The 26,364-nt window shown below is 46.4% G+C and overlaps 3 protein-coding genes across 5 annotated transcripts; 2 read left to right on the top strand and 1 right to left on the bottom strand.

Moving 5' to 3' along the window:
- Positions 1 to 6,919: 6,919 nt before the first annotated feature.
- LOC127768678 (APETALA2-like protein 2) lies at positions 6,920 to 11,353 on the bottom strand. Of its 2 annotated transcripts, none has more exons than XM_052294305.1 (10): positions 10,395 to 11,353; positions 10,269 to 10,294; positions 10,126 to 10,156; positions 9,906 to 9,993; positions 9,648 to 9,793; positions 9,218 to 9,262; positions 9,021 to 9,112; positions 8,793 to 8,929; positions 8,394 to 8,504; positions 6,920 to 7,700 (listed from the first exon to the last, which is right to left on the bottom strand). In XM_052294305.1, exons 1-10 carry the CDS (start codon positions 10,799 to 10,801, stop codon positions 7,491 to 7,493), a joined length of 1,293 nt encoding a protein of 430 aa, XP_052150265.1. In that variant the 5' UTR covers positions 10,802 to 11,353; the 3' UTR covers positions 6,920 to 7,490. The 2 variants fall into 2 exon arrangements, with proteins under 2 accessions (XP_052150265.1, XP_052150264.1); XM_052294304.1 differs by having other exon boundaries at positions 6,923 to 7,700; positions 9,021 to 9,124; positions 10,395 to 11,352.
- Positions 11,354 to 20,213: 8,860 nt separating this feature from the next.
- Positions 20,214 to 22,303, top strand: LOC127768487 (40S ribosomal protein S23). Its single transcript, XM_052294076.1, has 4 exons — positions 20,214 to 20,378; positions 21,496 to 21,651; positions 21,728 to 21,854; positions 21,931 to 22,303. The coding sequence occupies exons 1-4, from the start codon at positions 20,374 to 20,376 to the stop codon at positions 22,069 to 22,071; spliced, it is 429 nt and encodes a 142-aa protein (XP_052150036.1). The 5' UTR covers positions 20,214 to 20,373; the 3' UTR covers positions 22,072 to 22,303.
- A 146-nt stretch (positions 22,304 to 22,449) lies between these two features.
- LOC127768481 (PHD finger protein ALFIN-LIKE 3) lies at positions 22,450 to 26,363 on the top strand. 2 transcript variants are annotated; one of them, XM_052294069.1, is made up of 5 exons: positions 22,450 to 23,103; positions 23,179 to 23,261; positions 23,393 to 23,615; positions 25,668 to 25,788; positions 25,869 to 26,363. In XM_052294069.1, exons 1-5 carry the CDS (start codon positions 22,460 to 22,462, stop codon positions 26,124 to 26,126), a joined length of 1,329 nt encoding a protein of 442 aa, XP_052150029.1. In that variant the 5' UTR covers positions 22,450 to 22,459; the 3' UTR covers positions 26,127 to 26,363. The 2 variants fall into 2 exon arrangements, with proteins under 2 accessions (XP_052150029.1, XP_052150030.1); XM_052294070.1 differs by having other exon boundaries at positions 22,878 to 23,103; positions 23,229 to 23,261.
- Position 26,364: the final 1 nt, after the last annotated feature.

Raw genomic sequence — 26,364 nt, 5'->3', positions numbered from 1 at the left:
TGGGTGTCACGTCGGACATTTGACCGGATGTCGAAAGGAGTTTTCGTACACGAAAGAAAAAACTAATTTCATAACTTGTCTGGAAACCCGAGACGAATCTTTTGAGCTTAATTAATCCGTCATTAGCACATATGGGTTACTATAGCACTTATGGCTAATTATGGACTAATTAGGCTCAAAATATTCGTCTCGCGATTTCTCCTCTAACTATTGTTAACGACCAAATTTGGTAATATCAGCATCGGAAAAGGAGATTAGATCAAGGTGGAGTCGAAGGCGGAGATTGATCCGAGAACTGAGCAAGAATCGGCTGAAGTCCAGATCGGCTACGATTAGGATCGGCTGGGTCTGAGTCGGACTAGGTGAGCCGATGCGGCTGATTCTGACAGTATAATTTGGTGTATGACATTGGGTTGAATTGAGGTGCTTCAAGATGATTGCCGCACATGGATAGAGTCCTGAGAAGACAATTGTATCTATTAATTAGGATGTTTTATGTAACTTCCTTAGAGATATGTTTGGGCAAAAGTCTGCCGCAAAGACTTATGGTATCTTAGAGTTTGTTAGAGATAGTGGTCGTGTCCGGTATGGACATATCTTGTAATTCTCGGGTATAAATAGACCCCGAGCCCTATGTAATTTTAGAACACACACGTTCAATATAATTTCGGCGCATCGCCACCTTTTTGCTTTAGTTTTGTTTCGACGAGTTCTTGCTTTCGGGTTGAGCTGCATCGGTTTCGATCTTCAACAAGAGGTAAAACTTGTTATGACGACTTGTGTTCTCGAAATTAGTGCTTCCATCTTTATAACACTCTAATCTTGTCTATATAATTCATCAAGTTATCATATATCCTACATAATCTTTGGCAATATCGTCATCTAACCTACAATCGGCTAACATCTGTTAATAGAAGGCAGCCAATTAGGTTAAATAGCGACGTTGTCCTAGATTATATAAGATATCTACCACTTTATGAAACACCCAACGGCTTGATTGTCTAGATATTGTTCTTCTTTTCATACTTAATGCTGCATCAGTTGAGTTTGATCTATTAAGTCGTGCTTAGAACATCAATCTCTACCCTGTCCTCTAGTTGCCGATTAGGGTAGTATCGGAGTTTCAGCCGATCTTATCTGATTTAACCATATTCGATCTATATGCTTCAATGACATGATAAATCCGCCCTTTATGTTAGGATCTTATTGCATTTAAGTATATTAAGCTTTTGTTTGGTATATTATATTTGTTTTGATATCTTTATATAAAGTAGTGTTGGAGTATTAGCCGATACATGCTAGATCTATCTGATCGGCTATGCTATAAACATATATAATCCTGTTATTAATATATATTTCGATCTAAGTGATTTATACTGTCTCGGCATGGTGACCGATCTATCCCAATCACTTGATTTAAGTATATATTAATATAAGAAATATATATCGTTAATATCTACAGCCGATCGAATAGATTTAGTTCCTTACTATCTATTTATAACCGCCGATCGATTCATATATGACATCAGCTCAAAGATAAATGATATGTCATCGGCACCTAGCCGATCGGCTATCATTTATAGATTTAACCACGAATTCTTTGTCCCTATTTCTTGTTGATTATAGGATCAAATCAACTGGCACGCTCATACATTCGAAGGTGAGCTTTGGACCTGCATTGGAGTTAAGCAGATCTCCCAGGCCTCGTGTTTTCTGTCAACAACTATGAAATTATTTTTTTTAATTTATCTATATTTAATACTCCATGTATGTGTCTAAAGATTCGATATGATGTTTTTAGGAAAAAGTTTTTGGAACTAAATAGGGCCTAAGTACTCCCTCCGTCCCAGAATATAGCAATCTAGAACCAGATGGGATATATCCTAATACTACAAAGCTAGACATGTCCCCTGTCCAGATTCGTAGTAATATGATACGTCCCATCCGGTTCTAGGGTGTTATATTCTACTCTCTCCGTTTCACAATGTAAGACTTTCTAGCATGACCCATATTCATGTAGATGTTAATGAATCTAAACACATATATGCGTTTAGATTCATTAACATCTATATGATTATGGGTAATGCTAAAAAATCTTACATTGTGAAACGGAGGAAGTAGGACGGAGGGAGTATAAGGTAAAGGAAAAGACGAGGCTATTCGTTGGCATCTCGGAAGTCGAAAGCACACGAAGCAAGGCAAAGCATTTCAGACCACAACCACAATGAAAACGCTTCGTATCGAGTGTCCGATACGAGACAAACTCCGGACGGTCAATGGGGCCCACCTTTCCCCCATCTTATCCTCTTCCTTCTCATCCCCAACCTCTCGTTCAACTTCTTCTCATCGTCTCCATGCTGCACACGCGGCCGCGGCGTCATCAGCCGGTGCCGGTGCCGCCACCGCCGCCGCAGACGGCGGGGCTGCCGTCGCGGATGGCCGGATTCTGGCGCCGCCGGCGACGTTCGTCAGCGGCGTCGTGTGGCAGGCGCGGTGGCCATGTTCCGGGCGGCACTGGTAATGGAGGCGCCGGGCGGCGGCGAACGGCGACGACCGCGCGCCGCTGTTCTTCACCTTCTCCCCGACGACGGATGGAAGAGGAAGCGTGGGGTGGTGCTCGTCGCCAGCGAGGACTACCATGCGCTCGAGCGGTGGCCGGTGCAGCAGTTCCGGCGGCGGGATGCGGTGAGCGCCGGCAACCACGTTGGCGGCAACGGGGCAGCACGACGGAAATGCTTGAGACGCCATCACCTGAGAGGGTTCTGAGCTCGGCGACGAAGGTGAGGAGGCTGCACACTACATGTTTTTTGTTGCACATAGTGTATTCCTAATGTTGCAATCCGTTTTTTCTGATGTTTCTTAAATCGGTAGTGGATGTTGCATTTGGTTTCTTCGGATGTTACATATATTGGTTTTTTTTGTTGCAGACAACGTTATCGAGTGTTGCATTCGATTGAAACATCTTCGATAAAGTGGTGAAACATTTTTTTTTCGAGCGGTGAAACATTCAATGAAAGATGAAATATCAAGAAACAATTTTTGTTGAAACATTTTTTCCGAGCGGTGAAACATTGCAACATTCATTCAACATACTATGAAACATTGTCTAGAGATTTTATGTTGAAACATTTTTTTTGAACGATAAAACATTGCAACGTTCATTCAACATACAGTGAAACATCGTCCGGAGACGTCCGATGCGTTGCTTTCTCCAACCACAACCGCTGCCGCCGTCATCGCGGCACACCGGATAGGAGGTGCTCCGGATCGGAGCCAGTGCCATGGGACGGGCCGCGTATGTTCATGGGCAAATTTTTTACTGGCGGTGGGCTTGGTCTCAAAAGCCGAGTTTGACTGGTACTGTGCTCGCGAGGGCCACGGGCCACGGCCTCCACTCTTCCTGCCTCTCTCACTGTGCCCAAAACCAGATCAAAGCTACTGGTCTCACTCTCACGGTCTCACCTCAACATATGTTTTCCCTCTTGCCGCGATGGTCGCTCGAGTTGTTGATGCTATTGATCAGCTAGTTATTCCCCGGTTAAAATCCTTTCCATTGACGCTGCACATATAGGAATTCTCACTACTAGTAGTAGTACTAGTACTACTACAGTACTACCTAGCAGCATGGTACTAGTATAAAGTATGTGTCCTGGTATAGAATTACTACATGTGCAAATTGGCACTATGATGGTACAGTGCACGGGACGAATCGCCAAACCAGAACTAGCATAGGAGTAGCTAGATGCATGGTCAGCTAGGCATGGAGTATGGTCCTCCTATCCTAGGAGAGGTGATCATCGAGCACACATCGATCGATCCATCGATCTAGCACGTTTGTCTTGAGTTTTACTCCTACATGCACATGTCGTCCTCGGAATGAATAAGGTGGCTCCACGTACTACTACTCATCTCCCCTCTCCAACTCCAATCGATCCATGGCAATAATATATGCACTGAAACGAACTGTCACCTGTTGTGTTGCTGCTGGTACGAGTAGTAGGACCAGCAATGAGCAAAATGGTACAGTACTACTCCTCCAATAGCTAACGCTACTAGTACTCGTGCTACAGCACTGGATGTCATGCCGGCCAACGACCAAAATGGTACAGTACCAGTGTACCACTTCCACCACAAATCAACAGCTACAGTATAGTATAGGCTGTATAGTCATGCATGGAAATCGTTGGATTAGGAGTACAATTAAGGGGGTCAAAAGGAGAAAGTCAGGGCTCGTTTAGTTGGAAAAAAAATTACCGTTGCATGTCACATCGGATATACGGACGCACATTTAAAATATTAAACATAGTCTAATAACAAAACAAATTAAGTATAATTAATCCATCATTAGCAAATGTTTACTGTAGCACCATATTATCAAATCATGACACAATTAGACTTAAAAGATTTGTCTCGCAATTTCCTGGTGAATTGTGTAATTATTTTTTTTTGTCTACATTTAATACTCTATGCATGTGTCCAAACATTCGATGTGACAGAAAATTTTGTTTGGGAACTAAACAGGCCCTCACTCTATCCATCCGAAAATAAATTAACTCTTACCTTCGTAAGTCGAGAAAATTTATTACTTCAATATCCCTTACGTACCAACTAATACTAGCATACAATATTTACATTAAATAAGGATATTGTGGGGGTTTTTTTCTCTCCTTCATATTACTTTGACATGCTAGGGTTCGAGATTTTGGGGGTATATTGGGAGTGAATCCAGAGGCCGGGATCAGCATGGAGAGACAGCACTGCTGAGCAACAAAGCAAGCATCCCAGCACAGCATCTGATTCCCCTGCCGATCCGATGAAACATTCGTTGCAGCGAAAAAACACAAAAGTCGTCGTCGTCGTCGTCGATGAAAAGGCACCGGATCGATCGAGGTATGACTGCATGGTGGTCATGGTCAAATGCTGCTTGGGCATATGCTGCTGCTAGCGGCGGGAGGGCCCCGGCCGGCCGTCGATCGACTGCAGTTGGAACAGCGGCCGTGAGAGCCACCTTTACCCACCACACCCATCCAGCGGCAAGGCAGGGGATCGACCCGGACAGACAGCCGCGGAAAAGGTTGCCGGCCGGTGAGCCATCAGCCATATGGACACCACCACCGTCTGTCACTCTCTCACTCTGTCATCAGTCTGTGTCACTCACACTGTCAGTCACTTGCCACTCCAAACAAGCATATGGAGTTCGGCCCTGTTTAAATACCACCTAAAATTTTTCATCATATCATATCAAACGTTTGAATTATTGAACACCTAAAGTATTAAATATAGGTTAAAAAAATAACTAATTGTACAGATTACGACTAATTTACGAGACGAATCTTTTAAGCCTAATTGCTCCAAGATTTGATAATGTGGTGCTACAGTAAATATTTGCTAATGATATATTAATTAGGCTTAATAAATTCGTCTCGGTTTACTGACGGATTCTATAATTATTTTTTTATTAATACCCAAATACTCTTATATGACATCTTATATAATATTTTATGTGACACGATAAATCTTTACACTCCTGCGTCAAAACACCCCTGGTAGAAGTACTAGCAGAGTAATGTAGTGGTAGTAGTAGCATATGCACGGATCACCAAAAGAGGTGGATTTGCCAGCAGAGTGGTACACGTCTCCTGCAGCTGAGCTCGCCGTTGGACTGGACGCCCAGCTACTAGCCCTCGCCATTGTCGCGCGCCTCGGAAGTCGGGACCGAGTAGGAGTAGTGCGGGAATCCCATGCATGCATGCACGCGTAGCCGGAGGCCGGAGCATATGCCGAAGAGAAAGCCGGCCGGGGAGGAGGGCGCCGACGTCGACGCCGGCTGGCCGCAGTACTGTGGTGCTCTCCCCAGTCATTGGCCGATAAAAGCAGCGGCGAGCGAGAGCAGCATGCATGGGATGGTTTTATTAACGCATGTTTGATTAAATATTAGTCATAAAAATAAGAGAATGGATAAATATAATTTTTACAAGTACTTTTTTTATAAAAGATTTTCTTTTTAAAAATAAAAATAAGAGAGAAAATTTCCAACATAGAACACACCTTAGTTGTGTTCGTTTTTTTTGTTGGGAACTGATTATTTTCCACATACCTTATTAGCACACGATTAATTAAATATTAATTTTAAAAAACTTGAAAAATAAATTAATACGATTATTTTAAAATATATATATAATTTTTTATAGAAAAATATTTAATAATTTGGAAAACCTATGCTCAAAAGACGAGTGAGTGAAGTTAGGAAAGGTATCCAAATAACACATGCTTATGCTCCGTTTTGATATCTCATTTAACTTTTGCTCTTTTACCACCGCAGTACGAGAAATATGATTAAACTTGAAAAACAGATTTATTTGATTTCTTTTTTAAGAAACTTAAAAACATTAAAAAAAGGGAGAGAATATATTAGAAAACGCACGAAAACATGTTCATTAAAAAATGAGGGAGTTGCGGAGAACGCACCGTGTGCTACACTACCAGTCAGTAGGCGTCTAGTAGGCCGAGTATAGGCCATTGCCAGCGGCGACGATGCAACAGCGCTGTCCTAGGCTCCTAGTGCTAGCTGCGCAAGACGACGATGATACCCGAAGAGCTTTCACTGCACTGTGCTGACTTAACTCTGACAGTAGCGCTGCGTTTCACAGCCCCATCAATCAGAGTTCTTTCTCCTTTCTCCCCTAAACCAAACAATCTCCGTCAGCTGGTAGCTGGAGAGTGCTCTGTACGTGTCAAAATATAACAACTACTCCCTCCGTCCTATAATATAAGGGATTTTAAATTTTTGTTTGTAATATTTGACCACTCATCTTATTCAATTTTTTTATAAATATACAAAACAAAAATTTATGCTTAAAATACTGTAGATAATAAAGTAAGTCACAAATAGAATAAATAATAATTTCAAAAAAACTTGAATAAGACAAGTAGTCAAACGTTGCAAACAAAAACTCAAAATCCCTTATATTATGGGACGAAGAGAGTAACTTTTAAATCTTAAAATTTGTCCTGAAATATAATAATTTCTCTACCAACATTATATTCCCATCCAATCACAACCTTCAACCATTCACTTTTCTCACCTACCTCCACTACCCATCCAATCATAATCCTCCACCACTTACTTTTATCTATTTTCTTAATAACCATGTCTAATTCTAAAATTTATTATATTCTGGGACCGACGGAGTACTCGGTTTCACCCGGCCAAACATGTCAGTCACACATGAATGAGCACAACTTGTCAAGCTCCATGCCCATGATGAATTCATTAATTATATTCATGGCACGATACGTACAGTAGCAGCAGTATTAACACGGAGAAGACAGAGAGATCAATGAGCTGTGGGTGTCAATGCACCTGGCTAGTACTACCTCACTGCCTTAATACTGTATATAAATTTGCAAGAACAGTTAATGGTGTTTCACCGGCAAGGCGATCGATCCGAAGTCGAACGCCGTGCAAACACGTGAACCGCGATGGTCTGTCAGGCGGTTGGCGGGAAGTAGAAGGGGTGATCCGCCGGGAACGGCGGCTGCCGGCGGGTGGCGGCGGCGACGCCGGCGCCGGCGCCGGCAGAGAATCCTGATGATGCTGCAGCGTGGAGCAATGGCAAGTGAGAAGGGGCCTGCATTTGCCAAGCCTGTGTTGGGAACGGCATGGGACCCAGCTCAGGCCTTCTGTCCATTGGCCTCTCCTGCAGTTCCATTGCAATTTGCAACAGAGCAATCATCTATATGAGCTTTTTTTTTTTCACATTGCACTGTATCTTTCATGCTATCACAGCATAGGATTCTTAATGCTATAATGCTTCTCCTGCAGTTGGAACAGTACATATTCTAACTAAATAAAAATTTCAAAAGGAACAGATGGCACAATTGATTGGTTGTTCGTTACATTAACCTTAGTTATGCATGCGTGCAGTGTGCCAGCAGCCAGCAATATAAAGGATGGAAAAGCAAGATATAGTAGATCACTCAGAGCCGTGCAAGCTTTTAAACAGTATCTGAATCTAGAGCATCTTGAGGGTTAAAAGCTGCGCCAGGTGATCAGTGTACTAACTTGAAGTTATATCAGAACTGTAATACTGGAATGCTTTTTCAAAGAAAAAATCATGCTGACAGAACCACCTGACGAAATACTCAGGTATTTATCTACCCATCAGAATTCACAAGGGAAACGGTATCTAACAACTAATAGCTGCAGATAAATACCTGTACTCGAGGTAGAAGTACTAACAAAGGTAGTAAAAAGTAATGTTTGAACTTGCTAGATGACTGTTCTTAAGGCAGAAAGCATAGTATTCAGTTATAGAATCCTAAGCTCGTTAACGATAATTTATTTGACAAACCCATTAGAATTGGTAAGCAAGGGGTGTTGATAATAATACCTGTAGGTTCGGGAGGAAGCCAAGACAATGAGATGGGTACAAACGTTGATGCTGAGGGGGCAGTGGTGTGCTTTGGTGATGCACAGTCCATTGGGGAGACGAGCCCATTGGCTACAGCAACGCCAAAAGGTTAAACAAACGTTATAATATCCGGTCTTTCAGAACTTGGATCATCGACAACGTACCGATAAAAACAAGAAGTACAGTCCATCTTTATAGGAGGTTACATGGATAAGAGAAAGCTACAGTTGTTTCCATTCTACTACCATTTTTTTTTTTTGCATGCACTTTTTTTCGACAGATATATACTTGCAGAGAAAATCATAAAAACAGGAAAAAAAATTGAAACTAAAAACAGAATTGAGAATTTATTACTTTCTATAAGCATTACGGCATTACCTGGTGGACTGTAATATTTGAAGATTCAGGGGAATCACAAGTTAACTGGAGGCCAGTTGTGGCGACATCGCTTTTGGAGTCACGCGCATTAGGTTGCGAAATCCGCAAATCCAAATCAAGATCGCCATCAACAATTGCTAAAGAAAAAAACAGTGATGGCTATGAGAAATGGTGTTTGGTGTGCTTCAGCTGAAACGGAAAATTCGATGGTGAGACTGATTGTAGTACCCTCATTTCCGGCGTCTGGTAAAGCATCCACATTGTAGGATGCAGGCTCGAAGTTGGTAACAGCTTCCCTCCCATTGAAGCGAATAGCTGCCCTGTCATATGCTCTACCAAATTCAACCAGACATGAATCGAAAGTGAGCGAGAAACCAGGAAGTTCATGACTCGTCATGCATGTCACTTCATCAAAGGAATAGTACCTTGCAGCTTCAACTTCGGTGTCAAAGAGCCCAAGGTATATGTACCTGCAAGAAGATATTTCTGAATTCTGAGACCACTTCAGATCAGAAAAGCGTAGTACATGCCTAACTGCTAGCTAGACTCTTTGATGACAATACTGTCTCTCCAGCTGAGAAAGTACATGTGTTTTCCCCAATATTGGCTGCGAATTGATGCACTGAGAATTGGAGATGTGGACCTCTCACCCGAATCATATTAAGACGCCCCAACCGGAAACAACTTGTGTCACACTAGCATGGCCATGGACTCAATTAATTAGCTTAAACTCATTATCATTCCTAACCTGAACATCTCACATCTGTACTTTCGTTTGTCACTCCTAATTATACGGTTGTGAAATTGAAGTATTGATGAAGGGGGATCACTAGCTAGCTAGCTAATTAAGCTTACTTCTTGCCAAGAAGTTGGCCCATGCGTGCCTCCCAGCGGCCGCACTTGTGCAGCGTGACGCCGCGGAACTTGGAGCTCCCCCTCGCGAATCCCGTGCTCTGTCGCCGGAGTATGTGCACGAACTCCTCCTTGGTCCAGTTCCTCATCTGCAGCAACCCAGCTCAGTTCACTCACATGAGATCGAAAGGTCGAGACGAGCTAGCTAGCTAGCATGGAGTATCATACTACGATTAGTATGTAATCATATATCTAGATCACCTGCTTCAGATCGTCTTCGTAGTCGCTCAGGTTGAAGTTGATGTCAGCCTCCAGGCCCCGGAACTTGATCGCAGCGCGATCGTAAGCCCTGCGTAAACATGATCGATCGATGCAAATTTAGCAACAAGTACATCAACCTCGATGAATCAATATGATTACCAGTTAATCCAACAAGGTTAATTAATTCCATTCACGCGATCGAGCTTAATTAATACATCACCTTGCTGCCGCGTGCGCCGTGTCGAAACCACCTGATGATAAATTTCATCAGCGTTAGCACAATACTACAAGATAGAGAGATATAGCCAGCAATCGAATTCACAGCAACTAATGAAACTGATAATTAGTTGAATTGCTCATCACCTAGGTAGACTTGCTTCCCGCAATCCCTGCAGAGATTAGGAGGAAGAAAGCGAGGGATTAATGGCGGTAATCAGCTAGACACGGATGTGGATTAATCAGTTGATGATTAGTTGATTGATTAATTACCATATGTGCGACTCCCAGCGGCCGGTCCTCCTGTAGAAGGTGACGCCCCTGTACTGCGAGCTCCGCGACCTCGGCCCGCGCCGCGTCTTCTTCGCGACCACCGGCCGCTGCGCGAGGGCGGCATCCTCCGCCGCGCGGCGCGGCGGCTGCCACGCCGGCGCCGGCGACGGCGCCGCGGGAGGCGGAGGCGGGAGGAGCTGACGCGTCACGATCCCCGAGGCGGCCGGCAACTGATGCTGCTCCCCGGAGCACTCGTCGTCGTCGGGGCTGCTCGCAAGGAGGTCGAACCGGAATAATCCTCCGCCACCGCCACCGCCACCGCCGCCTCCGGCGTCCCCGGAGTTTAGCACCGAGGAGCTCGACGTGCCGGACCGTTCCGGCGACTCCACATTGAGATCCAACACCATCTCCAATCCTCACCACACCGGCAACCCAACCAAACACTTCCACCCTCTCTCGCTCTTCCGACTTCGATCGAGTTCAACTCACCACCAACTCTCCTCGCCTTCTGCTTCACCCTGGCTATAGCTCAGCTCGATCGTTGGCGCCTCGACTGACGACGACTCACTCACCGGCTTCGAGCGGTGGCGAGGCAGGAGCAGCAGCAACCACAGCACCAGGTGGTGGTCGCCATGGGGGGTTGGATGAAGAAGAAGAGGAGGAGGAGAGAGAGAGGTGGGGAGCAGTGGGAGAAAAGGAAATAGAGAGAGATGGATGGGACGTCGAAGTGGCGGAGGAGGGTATCTCAGGGAGGAGATGAGAAACTATCGCACAGGGGATTAGAATTTCGCTACGGCCACACGCGCAGCGGACGCCTCCGGTGGTAGGGACGGCGGCGGTGGCTAACGTGTCGCACGGCGATCGGCTCGCCGGAGATGGCCGGTCTCCACTCCCAAGTCCCCAACCTCTGGTCCTTTGGGAGAGAGACGATGATGAGCGGGCTTGCATTTGCGTGGGTTTTTCTAGGCGCTTATACTCGATAAAGAACTACTGTACCCAATTGGGGCGATTTTGTATGCGACAAATAGGACACCACATGGGTGTTAGTTTATTCAAAGTCGGCAGATTCTGACGTTAATTATAGCATATTAATAATCCGGATGATAGTTAGGCTTTGGGTTGAGTTTTTTTTTAAGACGTTACTTTATATATAGTCATAGGCTAGATTTGTTGTGTACTAGTTGTGTCAGGTGAATTGTTATTATAAAATGAAGGACGTTGTCAAGGTGGTTATATGACTCGTGCGATATTACTTTATTCGTGAATGTACTATAAAAGTATAAAAGTATAAGTGAGTGATGTGATTTACAAATCATGTAAACCAAAGACTACATGTGGAATATTCTAAACGTTCTTTAGAGCTTCCGATATGTTATTACATGGTGGTAGGGTAAAGTAAAGTGAACCATATAAAAAAAGTCAAAGTATAAGTCTATTGAACAATAATGAAACCTTTTTATAATATACATAGCAATATTTAACACCATATAATAAGTATTATAAGATGTATTCCTAAAACAGACAGTGTATAGTGTATGGGACACATGGCCATTCATATCTTATCGTACTAGTAGCTAAAACCAAATAAACTTATAAATATCTTCATCGCAGAACAGGTTTTCTTTATCGTAAAAAAGGGAACAACCGTACCCTCTTGTTGGATAGTTTAGCCATTTGAGGCCACCAGCCAAGCGCGCAGCCGGGAGAGGGAGCACGGTCCAGACCGTGCACGTTGGATTTGACAGCCACAATCAGGAATCAACAACAGCAACAACAACGCGGAAAAGTGCACCGGGTAAGATTAGTTAGGCTACGTTACACCAGTGGCCAATCAGCAACGAACCATATGTGCATTGCATGCACACTGGCGTGCACCAGACAATTCCATTTCCCTCCACTTCAACTTTTTTTCATTTTTCACGGCACCGCGCGCGACAGCCATAATGGCAGGCAGCATCAAAACTCCTGTGGCATCCAACACGCTGAAAGCGCCGAACGCCGTACAGCCTCGGGCGCAGCCGATTTCGGATGTGTTCAGTTGACGTAAAAATTGAAAGTTTGGTTAAAATTGAAACGATGTGATGGAAAAGTTAAAAGTTTACGTGTGTAGAAAAGTTTTGATGTGATGAAAAAGTTGAAAGTTTGAAGAAAAAGTTTGGAACTAAGGCCCTGTTTAGTTCCCCAAAATTTTTTCCCAAAAACATCACATCGAATCTTTGAACACATGCATGAAGCATTAAATATAGATAAATAAAAAAATTAATTGCATAGTTAGGGAGGAAATCGCGAGACGAATATTTTGAGCCTAATTAGTCCATGATTAGCTATAAGTGCTATAGTAACCCACATGTGCTAATAACGGATTAATTAGGCTCAAAAGATTCGTTTCGCGGTTTCCATGCAAGTTATGAAATTATTTTTTTTTCATTCGTGTCCGAAAAAACCCTTCAGACATCCGATGTGACATCCAAAATTTTTCTTTTCATAAACTAAACAGGCCCTAAACAAGGCCTTAGGCCATTCTCAACTCAATGACTAGAATGGTGTCCATAGCATTAAATAAGCTATCACCTAGGATGAAAAATGATGTGGCAAGTGAATAAATGAGGAAAGAGAAGGAAAACATGTCTTGCATGAGACATGGTTTCTACACAACATTCAAGACATCATGTGAGATAAGTAGCATTAATTGAAGTATGGATTAGTGATGTTTACATTGGAATAGTAGTTTCTTGATGATGTGGAGTTTACAGAAATTATCTCTAGTGTCATGGGTTGAGAATGGCCTTAGCCGCATTTGTACAGGCAAAGTGGAGTATATCCATCCATCACGCACGGCACGGTGAGTGGACTTAGCCGCGGCGGGCCGTGCAGTGGCAGTCGCTGCCCGCGCCGCGAGCGTGGAGGTCAAACCGCCCGTGCGCCACCGCGCAGCCGCCCGCTCGTGCCGTCGCCGCGCGCGGCGCGCGGCGCGTGGCTGGCTGTACGCTGGCCTCGGTTACGCCGCGCGCGGTCTCGCGGCGCGCACGGCGCACGTTTCTTCGTTTCACCGCGGCCGCGCGGCGCATGCTGCTTTGCGGCGCCGAAATTATAACTCGTAGTAACTCGTAACAGATCGATGGATGTGTGTACGATATGGATCGATCGGCTAAGTTTACGTCGCGTTGATGAACTCAACACGTTAGGCCAACTGTTACTATAGTCTAATAACTGGGCCCGTGTATAGCTGTGTACATGGGCGAAAATTATGCTATGTACCCGGCCGGCCCATGGCGTGCCATGGCCGTACGGTGTACCGGCTCTCCGATCCTGGACAGTGCAGAGGCCGCCGTACGTGCACGATCGATCGATCGATCCAAGCGGGGAAACGCTATTCGTTTCTAGAAAAAGCTTTTATTGGCGTAGGGCGACCCGTATAGCGTATGTACAGGTTTGACGTGAGAAGTGAGCGAATACGTAGCTCGGTAGCTGGATAAGCGGCGTTTTGTGCCGTGCGCACGAACGACTCGCGCGTGAAACTCTTTTAATCACTTTAGTCGACGTCAACTTAATAATTACATATAAACTTAAACAGGGACGGATCTAGAAAGGTTTAATTAATAAATAAGAGGGCTTAAATAAACTATATAAAATTATATCCCTCTTCTAATAAATATATGACAGAAAATTTTAATAAGATCCCATGGTTAAAATTGCCCACTGGTGGAGAAACCATCTTTCGTCGGTCGGGCTATTTCCACAATAGTCTCGGTTGCAATAAAAACCGAGACTAAAGATGATCTTTAGTCCCGGTTAAAAAGGGTAACAGGTATATTTGATCTTTAGTCCCAGTTGGTAACACCAACCGGGATTAAAGATCATCTTTAGTCCCAGTTCAAATGTTGTCAGGGCTTGTCAGGCCTCCCCGGGATCTTTAGTCCCGGTTGGTGTTACCAACCAGCACTAAAGATCTATTTATAGTCCCGGTTGATAACACCAACCGGAATAAAAGATCGGCATGCGCAACATGGGCGGCGGAGAGTACGAGGCCAGATCGAAGAGGAGGAGGAGCAGTTAATATATTCTATCTCCTCCCTGGCCTTATCTCTTCCTCCTCCATATCTCTTCCTCTTCCTCCTCTCCTTTTAACTTCTCTCCTCTAACTTCTCTCCTCCTTTTCCTCTTTCTCCTCTACGAGCGCCGACGGGCGGAGGGCCTTGTGGCCGGCGGCGTGCCGGCGCGGAGGCCCGGGCGGCCTCGCGGGCGGTGTGGCGCTAGGCGGTGCGGCGGCACAGCGGCCCGGGCAGCCTCTCGGGCAGCACGGCGCTAGGCGGTGCAGCGGCGCGGCGGCCCGGGCGGCCTCGCGGGTAGGGGGCCGCGCGCGGCGGCGGCGGCCGGCGGGGCCATGCCCCGCGGCGACGGGCAGGCGGCCGGCGGGGCCACGCCTCCCGGCGGCGGCGCCCCGCGGCGGCGGGCAGGCGGTCGACGGCCGGTTGGGCCGTGCCCGGCGGCAGCGAGCGGCCGTTTTTTTTTTATAATCTGTGATTATTGAGATGTATAATTTTGTGATTCATTGGACATTTGTATAGATTTGAGATGTATAATCTGTGATGTATTTGATTTCTTTTGTATTGTTTAGGATTTAGGATGTATTTGATTTGTGTGTATGAGTAACTTTAAGATTTGTGATGTGGAGTTGAGATGTTATTTGATTTGGGGATTTGGGGATGTGCATGCCACTCGATTCGGGAGAAAATAAAAAAGAAAATAAAAGAAAAGGGACCATCTGGACTGCCCGCTACTCTCTCTTTAGTCCTGGTTGATAAGAACAACCGGGACTAAAGATCCCTCTTTTTTACTCCCGGTTGTTGTTATCAACCGGGACTAAAGATACCTATCTTTAGTCCCGAATTACTACTCCCGGTTAAAAATCCGGGATTAAAAGGGGTTACCAACCAGGAATAAAGAAGGTTTCTCCACCACTGGCCATCGCCATCGTCCTTACGACGTCGTGGTCTAGTTCACTGTGGGGATTGCTATTCAACCACCTTATCCTGGTCCTCGAAAAAGAATGGACAACTGTTCGGGATTAGCTAATGACCATTATCATTCATGAATAGCACTAGTACTTGGTTCGTGGCCACACGTCGATATATCATTTCATAATGTAAGTCATTTTAGCATTGCTTATATTCATATATATATATATTAATAAATCTAGATATAAATATATGTATCGATTTATTAATATCTATATGTATATGGACAATACTAAAATGACTTATATTACGAGGAAGTACTGTTTTTAAACAAGTGTTTGGTTCGCTGTTACTCATGTTAGAGTACATGTTAGCGTACCACATATACTATTTTTAGCGTGCTCCATGTGTGCCAATAGTCCCGGTTTTTCAAGTCAATTTTGCTGTCGAAGTTGTGGTGCCGTGCACCAATGGAAAGAAGGATTTGCAGCCAAATGTGTCATTACCTTAGTATTATCCATTCAACTGCACTATGACTATCACTCAATAAAATAATAGTTAATTTGCAAGGTCGGAGATAAACTTCAGAGTGCAATAGCAAACGGTGCATGGTTTTAATCCTGAGGTTTATGTTCAATCCCTAACATGCTTATAATTTCTTCTTAAAAAAGTTTGGAGCTCTCACAATTTCTTTTTAGAAAAGTTTGGAGGGATGTGTCTCCCTCCAAATCTTGTTTTAAATTTGCAACGTTGTGTTTGCTACAAAATTTGTAATTAGCTCGGTATTATTACCAGTTGCACGCTGATTATATAAAATAGTGAATTTTTAAGTTTGTGTTTAATACCAAATTTATCATTAGCTTACGGCTTGTTTGGTAGAGCTCTAACTCCTAAATTTAGCTCCAGGAGTTGGGTCTGGAGTGGAGTTGTGGAGCTGTCTAAACTCAGCTCCACAACTCTAGTTCATTTTGTGAGAGAGCTCCACCCAGCTCCATTCCTAATTTTAGTGGAGCTAAAACTGTTTGGCTGAGCTCCAGCTCCAGGAGGGATGGAGCTGGAGCTAGAGCTGTGCCAAACAGGCCCTTAGTGTTATCATTGAGTTGCCCTCTGACTCTCTTTATAATATAGAAAATTTGCTCTCTTTTTTTATCGACGGAGACGAGTGTTTTTTAAAAGGAAAAAGTACACCCAAGGTCCCTCAACTTGTTATCGAGATACAAAATCGTCCCTCAATCACAAAACCAGATACTGGGCGTTCCCCAACTAACAAAACCATTCGTTTTAGGTCCCTCGGTGGTTTTGATCCTGGTTTTGTCCGACATGGTGGTTGAGTCAGCGTGGGCCCCACGTGAACTCCACATGTCAGACAATCCACGTCAGCCTCCTCTCTCTTCCCCTCCTCTCTTTCTCTCCCCTCCTCAGTTCCTCCTCTTTCTCACCCTTCTCTGCCTCTGACTAGGCTGGTCAGTGGGCGCGAGGCGAGAGAGGAGGAAGGCGGCACAGCGGCGACGGTTGGCGGCGACGGCAGCGGCGGGGGCGGTGACAGGAGAGAAGGGAGGGCGTCGGCATCGGCGGCGGTGATGACGGCGACGTGGGAGAAGGAGAGGGCGTCGCCGTGCGGGCGAGGTCGAGGACGGAGACCCTGGCGGCAGCCCGGCGGAGCATCGGCGGCGGCGGCGGTGGCGGTAGCACGTTTGACTAGGAGCGGCTCCGTCGGCAGCGACAACTGTAGCGCGTCTGCGTGTCGGTGGCGGTGGAGGTAGCACGTCTGACTAGGAGAGCTCCGTCGGCGGCGACGACTATAGCGCGTCCGCGCGTCGGTGGCGGCGGGGGTAGCGCGTCTACCCTGGAGCAGCTCCGTCGGCGGCGGCGGCTGTAGCGCGTCGGTGCGTCTCCGTCGTCGCTGCCGCCGGCGACAACCTTCTGGAATTGGTACCGTCATCGCGGGCACCATCATAGGAGCGGCGGGAGCAGATGAGGGCGACTGGGTACATGGACGTTTGGTACTTGCTATGCTATCTTAGTCTGAAGTTCGCCATTGACATTTACTCAATTTGTTTATCCATCAGTTGCGCAGTCTGCCAATCATGGATTCTTGGATGCATCCAAGTACACAATCATACAGGCCGAGGTCCCAGCGGAGGAGGTCGACGATGTGGAAGCGGCGAGGCGGAAGAGGAGGCAAAGGCGGTGGCGGGTGGCGGCGGTGGCTGCGAGGCGGGAGAGGAGATCCGGCGCCCGGCGACGTGGCGCCGGGCGACGAGGCGGTGGCGGGTGCGCCCTCGCCTTCCTCGAGCTCCGCCACCCAGCGCTCGCCCACGACGCACGCGCCCGGCCGCTGCACGCCCACGTCGTTCCCGCCTCGCTACGCCTCCCCGGGCCCATCTTCGTCACCGCCGACGCTCCGCCGGGCTGCTGCCGGTGTCTCCGTCCTCGACCTCGCCCGCACGACGACGCCCTCTCCTTCTCCCACGTCGCCGCCGCCGCTGATGCCGACGCCCTCCCTTCTCCCCCGTCACCGCCCCCGTCGCTGCCGCCGCCACGGCGCCGCCCTCCTCCTCTCTCGCCTCGCGCCCACCGGCCGGCCTAGTCAGAGGCAGAGAAGGGTGAGAAAGAGGAGGGGAGAGAGAGAAGGGGGAAGAGAAAGGAGGCTGATGTGGATTGTTTGACATGTGGGGCCCACGTGGGTCCCACGCTGACTCAGCCGCCACGTCAGACAAAACCGGGGTCAAAACCACCGAGGGACCTAATGCGAACGGTTTTGTTAGTTGAGGGACGCCCGATATCTGGTTTTGCAATTGGGGGACGATTTTGTATCTCGATGACAAGTTGAGGGACCTGGGCTGTACTTTTTCCTTTTTAAAATCGGTCATGCCTACATAATCCGATTGGAAAGCAACTGCCTTATATGGAAGGGATGGTTTATGGGCCTTTTTTGGGCAGCAAAAGGCCCATGTATATGGGCTGCCAGTCCACACAATCGAAGTGTCTTACTGGGCCTAATGCTTATGGCCTCAAAACATAAGAAAATATCAGAATAAGTCCACCTTTAAAAGTGACCCGAATCTAATTCATAACCCTAAACTGCAAAATCTAATTCATAACCCTAAACTGCAAAACCGGATGTCTTGACCACCCAAACTGTTGAAACCGGTGCAATTTGACTCCTTTGGTGGTTTTGGAGGGCGGTTTAGCTGACGTGACGCTTATGTGGTGGTGTTGATCTAGTCTTCGGGGTTGACGTGGCGCTTAGGTGGCATTTGAGTTAAAAACGTATACGTGGGACCCGTTTGTCATTCACACACATAAAAAATTGTGGGGCCCACAGACATGTGGGCCCCACATGTCATACTTCTTCTCCCTGCCACTGACATGCGGCGCTGATGGCATTGAAACCACCGGGGCATGGCACGGGACGGAACACCTGCCCGCTGCTTCCGCAGCTGCCATGGCTGAGCTCGCTACGGTTCAATCCCGTTGGGCTCTCGGGCCCGGGGCTCACGTACTTGCACGGTTGGTTGATCTCGCCGCCGTCGACGTGGGCACCGACCTCCATGGTGGTGGCAGTGGCGAGCTTCCGCTTGAGGGAGGAGTTCTAGTGATTCTTGACGGTGTTGTTGGTGCGGCCGGGGAGGAGCCACATGATGGTGGCCCACCAGTTGCCGAGGCGGTCACCGTCCAATTCCTCGTTGTCCAATCCCTCGCCCCATGCCGCTCCACTAGCCGCCACAGCGCCTCATCCTCCTCGGGACTTCATGGCCCCTTTATTCTATCACACTCTGCTTCCACCCCCATATCCAAATGATTTCCTCCTCCTCCTTCCTCGAGCTGCTCTAATGGCGGCGTGGGTGATTAGCGATGTGGACGTCTCATACTCGCCATCGCCACTTTAGCTCCCGCCGCCGCTGCCGCTTCAGCTCCTGCCCGTGCTCCCTGGCTCCCCGCAGCCGGCCGAAGGACTGAGAAAGAGAAAGAAAGAGAGAAGGGAGGAAGAGGGGATGGGAGGCCTGCGCGACGGGCTATTAGCTCAGTGGTAGAGCGCGCCCCTGATAATTGCGTCGTTGTGCCATGGCTGTGAGGGCTCTCAGCCACATGGATAGTTCAATGTGCTCATCAGTGCCCGACACGAATATGTGGATCATCCAAGGCACATTAGCATGGCGTACTCCTCCTGTTTGAATCGGAGTTTGAAACCAAACAAACTTCTCCTCAGGAGGATAGATGGGGCAATTCAGGTGAGATCCCATGTAGATCTAACTTTCTATTCACTCGTGGGATCCGGGCGGTCCGGGGGCACTACGGCTCCTCTCTTCTCGAGAATCCATACATCCCTTATCAATGTATGGAGAGCTATCTCTCGAGCACAGGTTGAGGTTCGTCCTCGATGGGAAAATATAGCACCTAACAACGCATCTTCACAGACCAAGAACTACGAGATCATGTTGGGGAAGAAGAAAGAGATGATGACATGTGAGGCCACATGTCAGTGTGTCCCACAATGTTTTAATGTGTGTGAATGACACGGATCCCACGTATATGTTTTTAATTCAAATGCCACCTAAGCGCTACGTTAACTAAACATACTAGGTCAACACCGCCATGTCAGCGCCACGTCAGTGAAACCGCCCTTCAAAACCACGAAGGGAGTCAAACTGCACCGGTTTCAATAGTTCGGGCGTCGAAATATCTGGTTTTGCGGTTTAGGGTTATGGATTAGATTCGGGTCACTTTTAAGGGAGTCCAAGTGGACTTATTCCGAAAATATCTGGTCATTTAGCTCATAAAAAACAGGTCCATAAGATTCTCTCCTAAGCTAAGCCACTTATACTTGAGCACGTATCGTAAGGAAAATCCACCGGTCGTCGCAAGCCCGCATCAACGAGCAGGAGGGATATAAAACCCTCCGCCCCCTCCTCCCCCAAACCCTTCCGCCGCCGCCGTCGCCGTCGCCTGCTCCAGCGCGCTCGCCGCCGGCCGCCCTACTCCCGCTCCAGGCCCGTCACCGCCGTCGCCGATCCAACATGGGGTAATGGATCCTCTATTCTCTGCATCTAATCGCCGTCGCTCTATCCCTTGCGATTTCTAGCGTTCGTCAGATCTGTAGGAATAGTGTTTTGGGGTATTCAGGTCTACAAGCGCGAAGTTAGGAGTCCCATCCAATTTGTCCAACCAGAACGGATTTTTCCTTCTGTTTTATTCTATTTCGTTCATCTAACGATGTGCTGTTGTGATTTTACTTGTCTGATTCCATTCCAGAGACTTTGTTTGATGTAGTTTCAAATAATTTAGTGGCATATTGAGAGATATAGTGTCCATGAGCTATAAGATGCCTCTTGTGGCTGGAGCTGATTTAGTTGCTGTTCGAAATTATGAATTACCCTCCAGGTCTCCCTAGTCATTAGCAATCTATACATTTTTACGTTTTGCTACGGCAGTGTACACTATATGCTGAAATATGGATCATAATCTCATGGGTGTAGTAACTCTTTCTGATGAAATGCTCTCAATTCACTGGCTTAAGCAATCAGCATAGCATTCACCCCTAATTCAATATTTCCATGGCTAGACTCCACTGGAGTGTAAATATAGCAGGCTTGTTAACATTTTCTGTCTGCTGGATTGTGCTCTACTGATTTAAGTAGTAGTCACCACAACCATATCTAGTTGCATACATCTGTTTGTTATGCTATTGCCTTGTAGGAGTATTGCATAGTGGATGCATATTAGACGCATAGTGTTTCCCTTGGGAAATGTTTTCCAATTGGAGGCGACTATTAGAGGTGGTGGGACATTTGCGTTTGCCCTTAGCCTGATCGAACTTAAATTGCACTGTCGAATCTCTTTTCCTGCTTTCCCTTTAGCAAATTGGTTGTTCATGAGTGATGCTTGCAGTAAACTGGTTGTTGAGTCCTCAAAATTCGTCTCATACTTTTGGGTAGTTGAATCTTCTTCAATGGAGTGATCTGTCAGACAGAGTTGTACCTATGTACTTTTAGAACAAAAGCAATTACACTCATCTTAATATACCACTGTGCTAATATTTCTAGTTCCTTTGATGCTCATGTTGAAACTGTTTGACGTATAGCTTTAGAACTTTATTGATGCACTTGGTGTTTACATATATTTCTTGGATGCAATTGCAGTAAGACACGTGGTATGGGAGCTGGGCGCAAGCTCAAGACCCACAGGAGAAACCAGAGGTGGGCCGACAAAGCATACAAGAAGAGCCATCTTGGCAATGAATGGAAGAAACCCTTTGCTGGTTCATCTCATGCAAAGGGCATTGTCCTTGAAAAGATGTAAGTGCAATAAACGTAGAGCAATTATTTGCTCTGAAGAACATTCAATAACCAACATGCATTACTTTATCTGCAGTGGCATTGAAGCTAAGCAGCCAAACTCTGCTATCCGTAAGTGTGCTCGTGTTCAGTTGGTGAAGAATGGGAAGAAGATAGCTGCCTTTGTGCCGAACGATGGTTGCTTGAACTTCATCGAGGAAAATGTATGTTCAACTGCTGCCATACAGAGCTTTCTTGTTGCTTATCATGTTCTTACCATTTTCCGTTCGGGATATGCAGGACGAGGTGCTCATCGCTGGGTTTGGTCGTAAGGGACATGCTGTGGGAGACATTCCCGGTGTCCGTTTCAAGGTGGTGAAGGTCTCCGGCGTCTCTCTCCTCGCCCTCTTCAAGGAGAAGAAGGAGAAGCCAAGATCTTAAATCCTATTCCCCTCCATTGCAAGCAGCTGGAGCGGCATGGCGGCTATAAGGAGTACAATTAGCTACATTCAGCTAATGAATTCTGGGGCCTTCCTTTTCTGCTTCTGGCAGCTAATCTCTCTCTGAAATTCAGACTCGATGTTGTGGTGAACATGTCAATCGTATTTTTACCCCCCCTAATCACCTGAATTCAAATTCCATATAGAAGTAGCAGCGGATTTGGTTTCCTTCAGCGCGATTTTAAAATTCAAACCTGGAATGTCGTGGAGTGAAGTAGTATCATCATATGCTTGTGAATCTCTGCAAGTTGCAAGCAGCCTATTTTGTTGTTTTCTTGTGGCGCGGTTTGAATCTTGAATGAAGTCGTCATTTTGAAATCTCTCCCTCTATGCTGAAACGGAACGGATCTGATCTGATCCACGTGCGGGTTCATCTGAGCCGTTGGCGGCGAGATCGGACGGCCCAAGAAAGGCCTCGCGGCCGCAACGAACCGGATAAACCCGGGCCTCCGTCCCCATTGGACCCGGTTGAAAACCCCACGGGCCATCCCGATCTGTGCCAGGTCAGCAGCCTATCCGGGCCCACACGCATAGGACATAGCTCCCCCTACCCATCAACTCACACCAATACTTTTACCCAACCCCACCCACTTCCACGTGGGTCCCATGACTCGCCGCAGGTTGTGGGCCCACCATGTCAGCCTCATCTCGCCTGCCGGGTAGAGCCGCGAGTCGGGACCAAACAAAACCGGGCCCCTTTTACATCGGCCCGGTGTAATAAAGAAGCGAAGGAAGCAGCCGGAATCCAGTTTTCTGTGTCCGGCTCGGCTCGTCGGCGACGCCTCGCACCGTCGCCGCTCACCGGCGCTCCTCCGCCGCCGCTCGCCGCCGGAGGAGGGATAGAGTGCTTGTCGGTGCGGTTTGATGGAAATGGCCCCCGCGGCGCAGGTGGCGTCGAACCCGCGGACGGTGGAGGACATCTTCAAGGATTACTCGGCGCGGCGCGGCGCGCTCGTCCGCGCGCTCACCTCAGGTAAGGTCTCCCCGCGTCCGCGTCCGCGTCCGCCTCCGCCTCCTCCAGTTCGTGCGGCACTGACTCCCTGCGCAGATCTAACGCTAGGCTTCGCGTCTGTCTGTCTCTCGTGTGCTGCCGTGCAGATGTGGACGAGTTCTTCGGGCTCTGCGACCCAGGTGAGTTGAGTGAGGGGGTGGATTCGATTTCCGCTCGCGGCGAGGTGTTCGTCCGGGTGCGTGTGGGCGGCGGTGGATCCGGGTGGTGGTGGTGGTGGGGGGACTGAGCGGATCGGATTTGCCTTTTGTAGATAAGGAGAATTTGTGCCTGTACGGCCTCGCCAACGGGAGCTGGGAGGTGGCGCTGCCGGCGGAGGAGGTGCCGCCGGAGCTGCCCGAGCCGGCGCTCGGCATCAACTTCGCCCGCGACGGGATGAACCGCCGGGACTGGCTCTCCCTCGTCGCCGTCCACTCCGACTCGTGGCTCGTCTCCGTCGCCTTCTTCTTCGCCGCGCGGCTCAACGGAAACGAACGGTACTACTCGCTCGCATCCGCAATTCCGCATACCTTCCCCGAATTCAATTTCTTGGCTGGAAAAAAAAGAAAGTCAGTAAAATTTTCAGTGTCTCTTTCCTGACAGAAAGATTTGTGCAGTTCAAAGCTGCCTTTCGGTACAGTAGTTTGCTTGATTGTTAGGTGAAGGAGGATTCGCGTGATCGATTTCATGGTCTAATTTTTGTTTCAGTTGGCGCATGTGTCTGCATGTGCACATGTATCCCGTGCTCTTCTTTTTGTTTCCTTTCTTTGCTTTGAGTGAATTGGAGTCATGCGTCTGGATGTGCTGGCTGTAGTGTACTGCCCGTTCTATGTGAGTTTTACATCCTTACCCTTCTTTCATGATAGAATTATCAATTCATACTCTAGGGTTCATATTGATTCATGGTAGCTGCTCGTAAGAATTTAGTGCCTATCCTATCCCATTTTAGTTTTTGAATTGAAAAACTTTTCCAGAACTTGATTTAATGAGTCGCAGAGTCTAGCAAATGCAGGCTTTAAAGATTGAAGTAGCACCTACAAGACTCTTATATTAAATGAAGGGCCATTCATTTCTGCATTTTTCTGGCATGTCAACTGCGCCATAACTTACTCCATTTCATTGTGGTTGGAGAAGGTGTACATTTACTAGTACTAGTTGATATAGGAGTAATGTGTATACGGAGCAAATATGACAATACGTGTATATGCCTACATAGTACTATTCCCGTCTTAAAATAAGTTCACTTTTATACATAAATCTAGACACTTATTTTGGGACAGAGGTAGCAAGCCATTACTTGATTCCTTGGTCAAGTGCTATGCAAGTAGGTCTCTATTATTCTCCTCTTAGAGCTTTTGGCATTTTAGCTGGCATGATATATCATATATGACCAAATTATTCTAAGATTTTCGTAGCATTTGTTACCAGAAATTTTAGATTAGAAGTGGAGTTTAGCACACAATGCATGCCAGAAAAATATGCTTTCCATCTACTTATGTACTTCATGATGTATCTGTGCTGAAGTTAAATTTTCTTTACTAAGGTGAATAAATCAATGAGGTCATGACAAAAGGAGTACTTGATGCTCGCATCGATGTTAAGCATCAAAATGCCCCTTATTTCAGCTTTCTTGTTCATCCCATCGTTGTTCATTTGTCTACAGACAGTTGTAGCTAATTGCGGGTATGGGATGTTATATCTAGAACTTAGGAGCACATAATGACATTTTCTGCTAGACATAATCCTACCACTTTTATTCCAATATAGTCTACTGCTGGTATGTCGACAATGCAATCAAAGGGATTAGGCAACATATTTAGGCTTTACTTATTGTTCAACTCTGCGCATATAGTTTGTGGCAGAGGTGTTCTGTTGATAAAAGCGATAACTTGTTTCTTCTTAGTTTAAGAAGTCTGCGTATGCTATGTCCTGGTATGCTATTAGGGTCGTAATCCAGAATCTCGTGTTTTCCACATCAATGTATTTCTCTGTACTAGTTTAGTTTTATGTTATTCATTTTTTTCTTCTTATTTTTCAGGATTAGATGTGTATTTTAACTGAAGAAATGATGTATAGTATTTCTGTTTATGCTACTGAGCTACTCTATTATACTACATGTTAGTCACTTAGTCTCGTCTTTGGCATGCTATCCATGATGGTGTGTTACTATTCTCATGTACATGTATCTGCCCCATCACCTTAAAATTCAATGTTTGCCAAAAAAAAAAAAAGTTCCGCAATGCTTACGAGTAGTTTCTTTGCTGCTGACTGTATGTTGACTTTAGGCTGTTACTGAATACTCTCCCGGGCTAATAATATTAGTCATTTTGAACAAGGGTAAAGTCAAACTTTAAAATCTTTGACTATCTAAAATATTTATCTTAAAAATATGGAAATATATGTGTAGATTAGTCTTAAAAAATACTTCAATAAAATTATATATTTGTTGATATTTCTATATATATTATAATAGAAAATAGTTGCTAAAGTTACTTTTTGGAGACCATGCGCTTGGAGGGAGTTACAATATTGCTCCTTTTGTTTCTCAGGAAGCGGCTCTTCAACATGATCAATGATCTACCTACTGTATATGAAGCATTGGTTGACAGGAAGCACGTCAGGGATAGGTCTGGTGTCGATAGCAGCGGAAAATCCAAACATTCAACAAAGGTTAGTATTTCCCTCCCCCAAAATTCAGAAACTTCAAATGCAGTTACTTCAGATTTTGTAACCTAAGCTACAATACACAGAGAACAGGCGAAGGGCAGGTAAAGCGCTCCAGGGTTGTCGCAGAGGAGTACGAGGACGACGACGAAGAACACAACGAGACATTCTGCGGAACTTGCGGTGGCCTCTACAACGCGAACGAGTTCTGGATCGGGTGCGACATCTGTGAGCGGTGGTTCCACGGCAAATGCGTCAGGATAACCCCGGCTAAGGCGGAGCACATCAAGCACTACAAGTGCCCTGACTGCAGCAGCAGCTCCTCCAAGAAAACCAGGCTATAGGTTAAATTGTGGTGTGTGCAATCTCCTCTGACCAATCTGATCAAACGACAATCTGTCCTGCCACTAGGAAAAAAAAGATGGTGAAGCTGTTCTTCGGTCCAATGTCGTAGCTTAGCTAGATGTGAAGTCATCTAGACATTGTGCTGTGTTGTAGATGAGGCAAAAGAGTGAACTGAAAAGACGGGAAAAACGTATTCGATCTTTAGCTTTGTTTTATAAATGTTTTCTTCATTGTCAC

Source organism: Oryza glaberrima, chromosome 3, assembly GCF_000147395.1.
Source record: "Oryza glaberrima chromosome 3, OglaRS2, whole genome shotgun sequence".
Lineage (NCBI taxonomy): Eukaryota > Viridiplantae > Streptophyta > Magnoliopsida > Poales > Poaceae > Oryza > Oryza glaberrima.
Note: the sequence above shows the minus strand (reverse complement) of the source record. Positions and strands in the feature narration are given on the sequence as shown.

Bases quoted from the DNA above. Each gene is read 5' to 3' on its own strand.
- LOC127768678 (XM_052294304.1), bottom strand. From the start codon at position 10,801: ATGGTGTTGGATCTCAATGTGGAGTCGCCGGAACGGTCCGGCACGTCG. The intron at 10,157-10,268 runs GTGATGAGCAAT...ATTTATCATCAG, and splicing joins CGGGAAGCAAGTCTACCTAG to GTGGTTTCGACACGGCGCAC. The intron at 7,701-8,393 runs GTATTATTATCA...ATGGAACTGCAG, and splicing joins GCTTCCTCCCGAACCTACAG to GAGAGGCCAATGGACAGAAG.
- LOC127768487 (XM_052294076.1), top strand. The intron at 21,652-21,727 runs GTAAGTGCAATA...CTTTATCTGCAG, and splicing joins GGCATTGTCCTTGAAAAGAT to TGGCATTGAAGCTAAGCAGC. The intron at 21,855-21,930 runs GTATGTTCAACT...CGGGATATGCAG, and splicing joins TGAACTTCATCGAGGAAAAT to GACGAGGTGCTCATCGCTGG.
- LOC127768481 (XM_052294069.1), top strand. From the start codon at position 22,460: ATGCTGAAACGGAACGGATCTGATCTGATCCACGTGCGGGTTCATCTG. The intron at 23,104-23,178 runs GTAAGGTCTCCC...CTCCCTGCGCAG, and splicing joins CGTCCGCGCGCTCACCTCAG to ATCTAACGCTAGGCTTCGCG. The intron at 23,616-25,667 runs GTACTACTCGCT...TTTGTTTCTCAG, and splicing joins CGGCTCAACGGAAACGAACG to GAAGCGGCTCTTCAACATGA.